Below are 14,544 nucleotides of genomic sequence, written 5' to 3'. Positions count from 1 at the left end.
GTTTATGGGATTTGGCCTGAGGTAAGTGATTGACACTCATATTCAATCCAGACGCGGGGACCAAACAGAAGAGTGAGGATTGAGACAAGTATGAAATGAAGCGCAACTATGGTAACATGTTGATTACCATAGTCCTACGCCTTTGGTTATTGTAAATGTGAGCGGGATGTTCCAGAAAGGTACACTGTGTGGTGTAGTTGGACAGCGACAGAAGAGCTCGCACTAGTACCAACTTGCATTTTTGATAAGTAAGAAGGTTCGTGGCCATTCTTTTGGAAGAAAACTACTAAACAGGACAAAATACTGAACTGATTATGAAGGGAAGAAGTGACCTCACGAGAGGCTTTATACAACCCTCAAGGGTAAACCAGGTGGTGGATTTTTCAGTGGAGTGGGTACTCTGTGACACTGACATTTGCCAAGGATGGATAAAGATGGCAAATCGGACTTGCATCTGCACTTGTGGTTTTGAGCCACACACCTTAACGACAATCGTCCCACTCACCACTACATTGTCAGCGCGCTTTTGTGTAGAAGAGCAGTAGGTGAGCAAGCGTATATGGAGTAGTGATGTGTCTATTTGGTGCTGTACAATACGACAGCAATAATCCGATTGACGCGATCGTACGGGTTATCAACATTAGTGGTACTCACCATAGAATACACATCGACTTGTAAAATGAACGGGAATATAACGCGATCACAAGGAAGGGATAAACGGGTACGTGTTGACGAAATTCGACTTGTATCTGACCTCGACGTTAACAGAGTAGACTAGCTTGGTTCCTAGAACATTTTCACGGCTAATGGATAAAAAATAAAGATAGGACCACCTATTAGTCGCACTATTCACTTGTTAACGATGCCTTCAAAGAAATTAAGACGGGTTCCACAAAGACTAACCGGTACCAAGAGAAGGGCAAATTATACACCATATCATAAATTATCAAGTTGATGAATGGAAAAATTTGAGATATAACAACTTACTTCGTCAACCTTCGGATGATCATGATGTAACAGATCAAGTAGGGCGCTGGAGATTGAGTCGTACCAGACGGACGATGCAGCTTGGTTGATCGGGTTATTGTGCCAATCATTAAAGGAATTCCCACATGGCAACGCCGTCCCGCTCAAGCCTGGCTGTACTCCAGTATAATCAACAGTACTACTGCTGTCCGGCTGGTTCCCATTGGTCGCTTCTTCGGTTGATGGAGCTACGTTGATCTGATCTACAACTGGTTTGTGATTGACTAGTGCTGATGCAGATATCCGGGAAGTGGTTAAAGTAGGGTAGTGGTGAGTCGCAAGTTTGATAGCAAGCCGAGCGAGCACATCAGCCAAGCAGGATTGCTGAGGTGTCCAACCGACTAGACTATCCATTCGACGTTTCTCCAGGTCGTTGTCAAAGCGCTGTCGACGTACAGCAGATGCGATTCTGGAGGAAGTTGCAGTAGAAGTGATTTGTGTATCTGGGTCACTGAGACCGAAGAGTTCCAACACATTGTTCGCAAACATAGCTTGAAAATCCACAGCATCTTCCATCGGTTTCGGTCGGTTGTGTTGGTCATCAAACCAACTAAGTGCACCGCCAAACGGCTTAAGAAGAGCGGTCTGAAACCGACGCGTAGGGAAATCATAGGTCAATGATGTTATTGAGGGAACCAACGAGCTGCGCGAAATTAGCATTTTTATCCAGCCGGTTCGAAATGATAAGATACTGTATCAGCCTTTCAAATCTCAGTAGTGGGGAGAACAGCGCCGAACTGCTAAAATTGTCTAACGGATGGTAGCTTTGGAGCTCTTCATGGCTTCCCACAAGCCGACACCTTACAGATTCAAAACCTAGAAAGGTTTTGTTCCGAGTATCAATATTGGGATGACAATAAGTGTAAATTTTCCAGGGCCATGTCGAATACATTAGGTTATCGAAGAGCAAAAGATAAAGCGTGATATTTGTCGGGTCTTTGGAGCGGATTGATTACTTAGCATATGAGACTTTTTCGACCAGCTACCAGTATTCAGATGGTCTGAAGTAATCAGGCAGCCGTTTGAACCAAAAATCAAACCCACCGGCCATGCAGACTGACCAGCGGATGGATGGTAATCATAAATTCACGGGTCTGATTCCCCTACCCTCACTCGAAGAGTCTCATTAAAGATAAAAGTGTATCTGTGTGTGTGGATGGGCATTTTCTTCGTCCCATCACACATTCACCTTGAATCTGGACATATATGCCTCAAAAAATTAGACAATAAAACTCCAGTTGATGCAACTCAACAATCACTTCAAGGGACATGGGGACTCAACAGCTGTTCACAATTGTGTAACGTGATAGTTTTACCGAATATACACAATAGATAGTGACTTACCCGAGAGGTCCGGACAAGCAACTCTAGTAGCACCTGGAGTAAATTATCCGTGCAATTGTTTGTGGGGGCGCCATCTGCATTGTCCTCCTTAACGACCGGTTGACCAACAGTATTAAATTCGGACAGAAGAACTCGAGGAGCACAGAGATCAGACATTGGAATGAGACACTGAACTGCAGCAGCAAGAACGTATGGGGCGTTCGGGCTACTCGCGCATCGGGTTTCTGGCACTGTGTGAGTCCGATCTGTGAGAATTGAGAAGAACACAGGCCGCTCACGGTGAACGCGGCCCAAGATATGCCATATACACGAGGAAAGTGTATCGAGATTATATTAGTGTATTCAGTGTCCCCAATAACTACGGATGTCAGATACTCGCATCACAGATGCAGACCGATACCTGGAATCGACCTACATCGCCATTCGACGTGCGCTGATGTGCTGTATAGGCATAGTCGAGTATAGAACTTCGATCTCTTAGGTGGATGGTTCCTTTGAATGGTGATCACATACACGAAGAATTTCAAGGTTTCGATGGACAGGATGGAGGCCACAGTTTCCAGACTAAAGCTTCCGCAATTGATCAGTTTCTCCGCTAGTCTGAAGCACTTTAGTTGTACAACACTGAAGTGGGTGAACGGGGCTGCAGAAATGGGAGAAACACTGCGCTGCAATTAACCGAGCAGGCTGGGCGAATGCTACTTTCAATAAAAGCCATGCGCAAACTGGGGCAGAAGACGCAATTAGACGATTTTGATCAACCTCCAATTTTTCATCACTTCCGTTACTGGAAACTGGAGCTTCTTAATGCTCCACTCAAGGTCTTATTCAATGAATACTGAAGGGAAGAACACACAATTGTCACAGCAGCATGGGGTACAGCAGGTTAGTTAGATATTCAACGCGTGTATCAATACAATACTTATAGAAAGAATAGACAGATTGAGCGGGAAATCGATAGATTAGTTTTCGACATCATCAGGTAAACTGAATAACGAAGCATGAGGCAACTACATACAGGGCCATGAAATAAATGTGCACCCTACGCAATGTATCATTTTCCGCGAGTTATTCCCGACTTCCAATAAAGCTTATAACGGTGTCCGATCTACCCAACATCTGACCTGTTGGCACAAATAAGTTATGAGAAATTTACCGTGACAAGGCGGAGCTAATCAAGTAAAAGAGTCATATGGTGGATGTATTTGAGCATGTTATTGATTTCACCAACACATTCTGTCACTTCGTATTCGGTCATGGTCAAAGAGTCCAACGAGGTGAAATATAGAAATGGGGAAAGCTAGAAAAGGGTTGGATAAAGCCACGACAGTGTTCTTAACATCGCAAACAGCTGAATGAATGGGACCGACAATATAGGCACAATACACAGAGTTGGATTTCTACAACCGATCTAGCTGAAACAATGGTCGGTGGGAGAAGCCGAACGATAATGATCACGGTAATCTTCTGAAGCTGGATAACGGTAGAGTTAGAAGGAAAGTACGTATCTCCAAAAGAAAACAGCAGTAATTATTACCGATTCGATCGTACTTATTTGGGTTCACCAAAGTAAGACAGTAACTGGGCGTCAACGGGCTCACCATTGGTAGATGCTATGTTCTCCAAATCTGGAATTTGCGCTAAGATTTCCGGGCGGTATCTGGCCAGGGTGCATGTCACTATCTCCAAACAGGCAAGCACAATCGAGCGGTTGGCCTGCAGTCCAACAGTGGGCAGTTTGACATCTGGATTCTTTTCCACATCCTTTTCCCCTCTCGGTTTCCGGTCAGCTTCACTAACATAGCTTTCAAGAGTTCCACCTTCACTTAGCTCATACATCTCGAGGTCGACAAGGCTAGTTGTTTGAAGAAACACACTTGAATTCATATTACCACCAGCTGGAGCCTTGTTGGTCTCAGGCGTCAAGAAAACCTTTGGTCGATTGGCGGACGCATCTGGAAGGAGGACGCAAAGAGAATACTCTACTTAATATTCCGCCTACTAACAATATTTCCAGTAGCAAATTTTTAAAGCCGCTGAGATAGGCTGGAAACTGCAGAATGCTTCATCGAGTGGCAGACCTTAGAACCAGAAACCGCAAGGCGAAAATACAAACATGCTTCATCTGCAGTAAGCTGAGAGAAGAAAGAAACGAACGGGAAGCCATACATTAAAGGAATGACTGAAAATAACATAGCTTCTGGACGTTGGAATGTGTCAATCAGCCTGCTTCATCTGCAGTAAGCTGAGAGAAGAAGAAAGAAACGAATGGGAAGCCATACATTAAAGGAATGACTGGAAATAACATAGCTTCTGGACGTTGCAATGTGTCAATCAGCAAGTCGTTTCTGAAAACAACACAATGACTGCAGATCCTAGTGTTCCAGTAAATTTTGTAGGGACTCAACCGTGTTATCGTGTTCGTAGAAGATCCACTCACCTTCAGAAAGCCAAGCCTCTCGTTGTTTGACTAGTCGCTCCTGTGCAGCAATCAGTACATGACTGACCAAATTGAGGGAGAGCAAGTGCGTTTCCACATTGTCGCGAGTAAGCACCAGGCTAGTTAAGAGGAAGAAAGTGACACTGCTTGAGAGGAATGCGTAATTGAACCAATGGAGAGTTACACCAAAAGTTAGAAGTGCCAAAATAACCCAGCGTGGTCAGAGATAATGCGGTCTAGTCTTCACTGGTTCACTGGTCTTCACTGCTGTTGGCAGTGCACACTGCCAACAGGGAAGCCATGCTTCGGATTTCTTGCTGACCGTCTTCTTCTGATAGAGTTAACTTGACTAAAGTGAAGGGAGAAAACCAGGAATATAATTGGAGAAATCGGATAGCTATGATATCAAGACAACTTACGGCGTAATTGCCTTTCACTGCCGGCGAACGATGACAGTTGCGTAGCTTAAGCACTTCTGGCCGTTTGCGACCCTAACAGATACATGCGTTCACTGCTGTTGGCAGTGCACACTGCCAATAGGGAAGCCATGCTTCGGATTCCTTGCTGACAGATACATGCACCTTGGACAGCAATCGCATGAATAGGGCGAACGGGCACGATCCTTCCTAATTTATGGGCTCCATGCTTTGCCTACCGATTATTATCAATCGGAGGTCCAGTAAATAACTATGAACAACAACTAAGTAATCAAGGGACACTTATTCGTAACAAAGTGCCTCAAGCTGGCATTAATTAAGTAACTTATACCGTGGAAACTGAAACCCGCGAGGAAGTGGTTTTCATAGGCACACGCCCTGCGCCATACGTTTCCATTCTTTAGTGTAATTTGACCTGGACTACATGAATAAAAACAACTCTGGAAAAAAGGTAACATGTGGTATGCAAATAAACCAAGATTTCTAGAGCAGTTGCCGTCGACGGGTATGGGATCATTAGGTGTAGGAAATCAGCCCAAAAATTGGGAAGGTCAAAATAAACAAATACCAAGGATAAGCTGAGAAAGAATGGCGGAATCAAGTGGATGATTAAAGGTTAAGAGCATGCACTGGAATAGCAGAACCTGAAGGAAATATGAAAAAATCACTGACCGATAGAGCACATGAAGCAGTTCCAGTGGAGTATCGGGGTAGTTACGGATTAGGAACATCCGGGGCTCCGGACGGGAGAGAAGATGGCGGAGAGATTGTAGGCAGGTGTTCATGAGACGCACAGATTGCTTTAGAATCGGATCACATAGTGATTGGACACAGAGGCCTGTCGGAAAAAGAGAAACAAATAAATAGGACGAAGAGTATATATAAAAGTGGCTAACTAACTCAAGTAATGTGGGTTCTACTTAACTAGTAAAAAACGAAATGGCAACACAAATGCAATTCTATGTTCCGCTCTTTCGAATTGTGGTGAATTTTCAGTGCTCGGCTGTGTGAACCTGGTGAATCAAGATTTCAGTAAGCCGACCTAGTAAGAGCCATCGAGGAACCAGGGGCGGATTTGAATCGCAGACATCATTGTTCAACATCAGAACTACCTCAAACTGATCGAACATCTTGCATTTTATATTTTACTCTGCTACTAAAATTGCTAGTGACATGCCTTGGGCGCTGTCTCGAAATAGAGAACACCAAAAAAGATATCAGTGCACTGTTCCACGCAGTCTTTGGATGGAGGACAGCCAATGTGGGGGTTCCTACATTCGTTCATGTGGGTAGTACTGTGATCTAACTTTCGCTCGCTTGACGCATGATGTAAGAGAGAAAGGTATTCCTGTATACGTTGTTCTTCATTACAAGTTTTTGGTCAATGAAATACAAGCGGTAAAGGTGAGAAGTTCCATCAACGTTGTTTAAATCGCATGCACTTTGTTCGTTCCACATACAAGGGTGCAGAAATAAACATGCAGAATTCACTCGTGGGTGTCTAATATGACACGTACCCAAAAGAAGATCAAAGTTGTCTTTCCTCCGCTTTTGACAGTCCGTATCCGAATATATTAGATCTGACATGCGTTGTGATTCGTTTTGGGTCCATATGGAAACGGCTGACACAAATGTCGACCAATGTTGCAGATAGTGAAGACGAATCCGTTCGACGTTGGCATCTGGACCGAAAAACGCACCGCCGTTTGAGGGGCGTTGTGCAGCCAGTTCATCAGGCAGATTCAGTAGCGCGTAATCTTGCAAGGCAGCAAACCATGCTTTGGACAACGTAGGTAATAGCGGTTGCAACAAGGTTAAAAGCAGTTGAAATGTGCGACGATTCTGTTTCGGACCGCACTTGGCTTTTGAAACGGAGATGCAAAAGATCAGGCATTGGAAATGGTTATGGATAGTTGTAAAACAAATACAGGTGTTTCAATACTTTCCACTAAATAAGAGAACGAATGTGGTATGACCAGATTTCCGACTGGAATGCGTCATAGTTGTCTGAAAGGGACAAAAACAACTACCTCCCCTAATGCATCAACAGAGAAACACTAAATTTTTAAAGTAATTCGAGAAAATGGGGGAGGATTTATTGGTGCTCCAACTGACGTGCGTCGGTAATTGCACTGAACAAGAACCGTGCTCAACAGACAAAACAATTCACAAACAAGCGTGCGAACCCACGGTGTATGTTGAAATATCGTATCTGGTTAACCAGGGCGGTAAGAGAGATTGTAGGACATCGGTAATTCATATTTATCTAGTCGGGCAGAAGGAAACTCAATGACTGCGCCTGCTTGATTGGCCCGAAGATTGGCGAAAACGTGGGCCGTCAGAGTGCTTTCAGCAGACTCCGGAGAAGCATGTTACCCCAGGTAAATACATACAAGTATCATACGATATGTTTCGGTGAGTTAAAAAAAACCTTGGATCTGAATCAATTTCAAAATTTGCACGTGGGTTGAATGACTCTGATCAGCGGACAGTAATTAGCGTTACTTTACAGAAGCCAAGCACACTGGAATCGATGCTTCCATCGCATAATATGAAGAAGGTTATAGGGCCACTTGAATGGTCTATATTTGAGATATATTGAAATATTGAAAACGCAGGACTGTGTGCGTTCAGCTTTATCTGTCACAGAGTTTTGCCCATGTTTGCGATGAACCAGTTGGACAGATGCACAAAAGTGTGCCCAACTAGGCTCCTGTCTGTCTTACCTGTGTGTCACCGCAGCTACATGGTAAGTGGTGAACGACACTGATCTCTTGGGACTAACACGCGATGTGTCAGTCAGTTGGATATACCCTGAGGCCCTGCGGAGTTGTGCGGCTGACAACAGTCTGTGTCGAATAGCGCTAACTAGGTGATCATATTCGAAGGAGAAGGATTTTTCCATCTTCAACCTATCGGTCACATGTCTACTATAGGCACAATGAAGTCAGTCTGTGTCGAATAGCGCTAACTAGGTGATCACATTCGAAGAAGGATTTTTCCATCTTCAACCTATCGGTCACATGTCTACTATGGGCGACAATGAAGTCCTCAGGCTAATCATTGGATATCAGTTCATCGCGTATGTGCTGCTCCGGACTATGAATGCGTCTCGTTCGGTTGTATGGGGCTCTTACCAAATCGCGTTTGTAACCTATTAGTGCAAAGAACGAGAACTGTATGGATTGTTCCATCCGGGTGCGTGTGCGGTAGACAGATACTTCAGGCAATCCATAGGGACGTCCTGTCATGAAAATTTCTAGAAACACCAAATAGTTTGGTGTTTGTCTCATAAGCACGTTTTTCGAAAGGAATCAGTGTTCTGCCCGAGAACAACGCTTAGGAGGATAGAAATATCGCTGTCGCCACCCTAGTCAATTATTGCGGATGACGAGAGAAAAACGAGAGTGACACCCTGCAATCTGTCTTTACGTCTAGAGGGGTACAACAGTTTGCAGAATCCGTCCGGCAAATCAGTTCACTTTCTCATACAGGTGCGCACTGTTGCACCAAATACTTCCATTCTAGCTTTATCCTGCAAGTTCATTTAGTCGCACCAGATACAAGCAGTTGCAATTGGGATCCAGTGCCCAACTCCTTAGGCTCTTAGACCTAAAATGTCACGTTGTGCTCTAATATTATACAAAGCTCAAGGTCGTGTGGTTTCGGCTCAATAGAATTCGCTAGTTCTCTGTTTTCATGGGGGAAGATAACCGTACCTGTCAGGCAACTAAAACGGCTATTTTTAGCCAAGGGATCACGTTGCCAAAACCACTCACCTCCACCAGGACGGAAAGTATCGTGTGGAGAAGCTTTCAGGATCCCATCACAGCACTTGCTCAAAAAGTGCCCTAAATTGTAACGGAAAATCAGTCGGAGGCTGAAACAATAATAGCGTTAGGAATAGCGTACCCAGGCATGTGCCAGATAGAATCGATTTCAAGACTAAAATTTCCCCTACCCAGTTTCGTAACTTATTTTAGCCAAGTATCGAGTGGTGTTCGCTAGAACCACCAGTCAAAATAAAGCATGGCTGGCCCGATACCTTGTTGTGCATTGTATGGTTGACGCCAGTCACGTCCTTATGCCTATTTTTCCGGGACCCGCCCACATTTTACGTAGCACATGCGAGTTTGCGTGAAGTTATTATCGCCCTGATTAAAGCCTACTAAGGGACAACGTAAATGAATAACAATGGACAATAGTTTGCCTCAACACGGAACTGTAATAGGTGCAGGAAGAAAGTTATAGAGAGGTAGGCACTTTGAAAGCCTACCGCAGTGTCAAGCAATATTTATTCCTCAGTGGTGGTGGGAAAAATACCACTGCGTCAAATTCTATAAGATAAATGACCTACCCGTTGGGTAAGACAAATGCTGGGGTCCATCATCCATATCAATCGGCTCGTCCTCGGGTAGATTTTCTTCTTCACCAACGCCATCCGGCAATTCATCTTGAACACCTATATCCTCACAACAATTCTGCCCATCCCGCGCGATCTGTTTGCCATGTTGCGCGCATGCGACGTAGACAGTTGCCCATGCTCGTAAGACGGCCAATTTTTCCATACATAAGGCATCATCGGAATAAAGTTGGGGACTCACGCTTCGTCCGTCAGGCTTGGATTTCAAGTCGCCCAATTTGCAATTTTCGAAGGCTTCCTGTAGCAAACTGTGAGCACGCTGTAGGTCTTGCCAGCCACCGGTGACACCAGAAACAAGCCACGCACTACAAACTAGGCTAGCGATGGAAGTTATTTCGGGGTTCAAGTGAGCGAAGGCCGGACGCAGAGCTGCAGATACCTGAGCTTGATACTGCTCCAAAATGCTGTGACCTGATTAGAAAGAAATGACAGTTCTCAAGTCGAGCCTTAATGATGTGAAAAAATGCGGCTCCTGCAATGTTACTAGCCTTGCTACAGTTATTTCTCCTACAACACAGCCCCCCGGAAGATAACTTTTGGTCGGTCCCTCCAGTTGGTCTCTCCAGAGGTGGATAGCCACACAACCATGTATCCGGTCCTAAACAGATACAAACCTGGTTGAGAATGTAGAAGACAGCACTTTTTCCTCTGATTTGCCGGAATGAATAGATTTAGAGCCTAAAAAGTAAAATGTTGAGAAGTCTTGGTGACTGGATGTGAAAACACCCTGAGAAATGTGTAGCTATACTCGTGGTTTAGACGGATAGGGACAAGCTAGGAGTATAAAAGCACGTGGCTAGTAGAAGACCAGTCAACTGTGTAAAGACGAATGTGAAACAAGTGCATTTTCATGCAACAAATATCTTTTGTTGTTTCGCTCCACGGAATAGTTGGGCAAAAGCTAGGAAACCTGCAATAGGAATTGCGAGTGGCTAAGTAAGTAAGCTCACCTGGGAATTCCGGATCAGGTACAGAAGAGAATCTGTGAATGACCTCAAGCATTAGTTTCAGGCCAGCCATTCGTAACCTGTCACTGTCCGATGTGGCTGACATGAAGGCAATGCGGACTAAGTCTGCCAAATGGAGAACCAGAAAATCTTGGGTTGGTGTTGCGCAGTCCAGTTTCGATGCGCGCAGACAGCGTGCCAAAGCGAGGTCGAAGTGCGCGACGGAATTGTGGTTGATCATGGGTTCGCAGACGGAGTTTGTAGCATGATGCGGCATCGTTCCATCAATGCAGACAAGGACAGCTGGAGAAGTTTTCGCAGCAGTCTGCGCGAGACGGTAGCATGAGGTGATGACAACGCGTAAGCAGCCGACCGCGAACACCTTTGTGCCCCATCTAAGAAGAGTATGAAACAATATCGATGGAATGTCATAGAAATTACAGAAGGTTACGTAGCAACCAATAATTACCAGACAAGTGTCTCGGAAAACAAAAAAAGAGTTGTGTTCAAGGTAAACAAATGAAGTAGCACATGAAATTCGGTGCATCATATGCGGTTCAAGCAAGGAAACGTCTATTAGATATGAGAACTGAAAGAAATGACACTCTATCACCGATCCTTGTGATTGGTTTTGCAACCGGTCTTTGTATACACAATTCTAACGAAGAGGAGTAAGTGGTGTTTCCAAAATGATCACAAAATCGAGTCAGTGCAGGCGGTAGGCGACTTAGATTTGATAGACCGTCTTCAAATTACCTCGCATTGAGCCTGATGGTTGCAGGAGCATTGAGTTGCGTTGCGCCACCCAATGTATCCCCAACACCAGTATCATCTTCTTGTGCATCGTCCTCAACTGCTTGGGTCTCCTCACCGGCGGATATCGCGAAATCTTGATTTCGACTGGCTGAGCTACGCGATGGTGAGATATTCGCATTGAGTCCTTTTGCTGTTCGATCCCATTCCGATGGTTGTTCCGCGGGTGACTTCTCACTGGTAGCTGCCTATAGGAATGATGCGGAGAATAGGAACAAAAAGCCTGACAATAATAACCGCAGTACTAAGCTGAGTTACCAACTTCAGGTAAATTTTACGAAAACTTGACTCGAAGATAGAGTACTGTAGAGCTGATATACGCTGAGCAAGAAGTACTACCAGGTGCAGGTCAAGATATTGATTCTCGGGGCCCAAATTATCGACCGCAAACTGCAAGCTACAAATGTGGTTACTGATCATGGCCGAATTCGCTATGTACTTGTAAGGATGTTTGTCGTAGTGAGAGCAATAATGATGGGAGCACACCATCGGGGCGGCTCTTCCTGACATGAAGCTGGTATAAAAAAGGTGTAGTTACAATGGTCGCGCAGTTTAATTGTCACCCTTTGTCCCTTATGACTGCGTTCGTTGTGGGTAGTCAAAACTTGATGCTTATTGTCAAGTTCAAACTGCGTCAGTTAGGAAATAAACTTACACCTTAACAAATACCCTGCAACACTGAGAACCTGGAGATAACAAATAAATGTTAGAAAAAAGATGCACTTAGTCCGAGCGCCCACACAAATACAGCAGAATTTGCCTAGTGATGCGCTGCATGAAAACCACTAAACTCACGTCAGTATCCTGCACTTCTGCATTAGTCATCGCACACAAGTCAGTTAAAACTACTGAATGTGTCCATCGAACAGACAGAAAAATACCGATAGGTCTTCGGCAGAATCAATCCCAGTTCCATACATTTGCAGAACAGGGCAAAGGTGAGAAATTTTATTGAATTCACATAACTGCAGTCAGCGAGTAGTCAGTTAGCGGTTTACGTGTGACAAGGATTAGTTTATCCCGGGCCAACCCGCCGTCCGCATTACTGGAATAGCCACAATTATGTGTGTGTATTTAGTTCAGGGATCGTGTGATACTGGGTACATTGGTCAGACCTAGAGACATTTTTCCAAGAGGCTCTTGGAAAATGCACAGTCTGATTGAAAAAAAGGACAGCGGAATAAGAAAAAAGCGCAGTCGTTGAACATGCTGTCAACATAGATCACACTGTAAATCCGAGGTTGGGTTGCCGACTCATCTGTCGTGTTTAATAGGCAGCAGATGGAGCTATCGAAATTCGTCTGCACGAACAGGTTTTGTGGAAACAAAAACTGATCTTCTAGAAGCTCAGGCTACATTGGCCAAGCCGAGGAAAGAGCTTACCGGTCAGAGTGACAGCATAACAACTACTAGTCGGATCACGACCGACCAACCCTTGTGAGTAGACCGCTGGTTGACCACAGTTATATGAATTCAGTAAGAGTTTTTTTTTCCTGTACAATCTTAAGATACGCAAATGTGTGAGAATGGAGATAATTTTGCCGAAGAGATATCTTCGCGTGCTAGTTCGTCGGACCGTATCACGAAGACACGCACTTGCCCGACGTGATGGACTTAACTCATCAGAAAAAGCCAGAATCACAGACAAGAGGTATGTGGTACACTACCACTGTTGAAAAATGATCGGTTTTATCTTAATACTTACTTGTCTTTCTCGTGCCGGCACTTCGACTATAGTGAGGTCGACGAAGCTTTTTTAATACAGAAATTTACAGGCGGCAAATGAGACGACCAAATCTACTTGGCTCTACTAAACTAAGTTTCGATAAAGCCGGTTTTTCATATGATCTGGTTCAGGTCAAATCTGAAGTGTGTAAGCAAAATATTCCAGCAGAATCCCCTCCTCGGGATACATGAGATACCATGTCTGGAGGTTGTTATTAAACAAAAGGAGCTTTTGTAGATATCAAGCAATCGGTGTGACAAACGAGGACGGTTTGTTTGCGTATATTGATCACGTGCACTTTAATGAGTGAACTTCCGCGAATAAGGCGCCCAATTGCTCTGTTATACTACTCAATTCTCCATCTATACGCAGCAATCCTGAATCTAGACACCCAGCATCTAACATAGGAACAAGTTAGTTTCATCTCAATGACGACATCGCCACTTTGCATATGGAAGTTAACTCTGCCCGTTCAGTGGCAATCAGTGACAATCACACCTAATCAATTCTTCACGAAGCAGTTAAGTCACTTGTCTATTTGGTTATCGTCATATATATTTGGAGGCTTCTCTAACGATCAACCATCTTGGTAGCCCCAAGTGGAATAAATGGAAGGACAAAATTTGTGGCCCGTGTATGTATCGAGTACCATCATTGTGAGCATTTACTTGGTCAGCACGCTATGGTAATTTTAAGTGTAACCCGGTGCAGACAGAATTTAGACAACAGCTATCGATTTTTATAGGTTGGAATCAAAATATATTTTCTCAATACCTTACGGAACATTCCAAACGACTAACACCACATTCATCCGCGACCGGGTACGAGACAAAGTTTAGTTCATCAATGACGACCTGCTTGTGAAGCGACACGAAATATGCCACAATATATCATTCAGCACTCCGGATAAGTGCGCCCTTTTGGGAAAAGCTGGATACTGCTTGACTGCATATGGACATATGTGGACTGAACAAACAAATAATTGTTGAGAAATTTCATTTTCCAGTGACTGGTGAGCTAAAAGTGAAGCTATCCGGGATAAAGAGTTTTTCTCCGAACTGCAATACACGATACCAACTTCCACACACTTTTCAAGGACGGTTCTAGAAGTTCGACTGGCTTTTATAACATAAAATTTTCCCAACGGACCGCAGGCAAGCACTTACCCAGACTCAAGTTTTCTACCTGTGTGTGTGTGTGTAGAACATCCCGCCCGTGGCTATTGGTCTTGGACAGTCAATTATCCCGTGTACAGCATTAGAAGCTCTTTGATCCTAGTGCGCGAATGTTTAAGTCACTTATCGTGCCGTTACAGTAGGCTGCTTCGTTTGAATACAACTGGTTTCTAGTTCTAAGGACACGGAAAGTTAATCAACAGTTTCATTCAC

The 14,544-nt window shown here is 44.3% G+C and overlaps 1 protein-coding gene across 1 annotated transcript in view; it reads right to left on the bottom strand.

The window, feature by feature from the left end:
* The window catches only part of T265_00837 (hypothetical protein), a gene marked incomplete at both ends in the record, with an annotated part of 68,894 nt that overhangs the window by 3,559 nt on the left and 50,791 nt on the right, over positions 1-14,544 (bottom strand). The window contains 10 exons of the mRNA XM_009164709.1: positions 988-1,611; positions 2,371-2,615; positions 3,972-4,325; positions 4,811-4,929; positions 5,920-6,085; positions 6,765-7,109; positions 9,027-9,098; positions 9,605-10,081; positions 10,621-11,012; positions 11,374-11,618. Coding sequence (XP_009162973.1) covers positions 988-1,611; positions 2,371-2,615; positions 3,972-4,325; positions 4,811-4,929; positions 5,920-6,085; positions 6,765-7,109; positions 9,027-9,098; positions 9,605-10,081; positions 10,621-11,012; positions 11,374-11,618 — 3,039 coding nt within the window. The remainder of the gene's footprint in view (positions 1-987; positions 1,612-2,370; positions 2,616-3,971; positions 4,326-4,810; positions 4,930-5,919; positions 6,086-6,764; positions 7,110-9,026; positions 9,099-9,604; positions 10,082-10,620; positions 11,013-11,373; positions 11,619-14,544) is intronic.

The sequence above is a fragment of the Opisthorchis viverrini genome (assembly GCF_000715545.1).
Source record: "Opisthorchis viverrini unplaced genomic scaffold opera_v5_8, whole genome shotgun sequence".
NCBI classification, from domain to species: domain Eukaryota; kingdom Metazoa; phylum Platyhelminthes; class Trematoda; order Opisthorchiida; family Opisthorchiidae; genus Opisthorchis; species Opisthorchis viverrini.
This window is presented reverse-complemented; position numbering and strand designations above follow the sequence as displayed.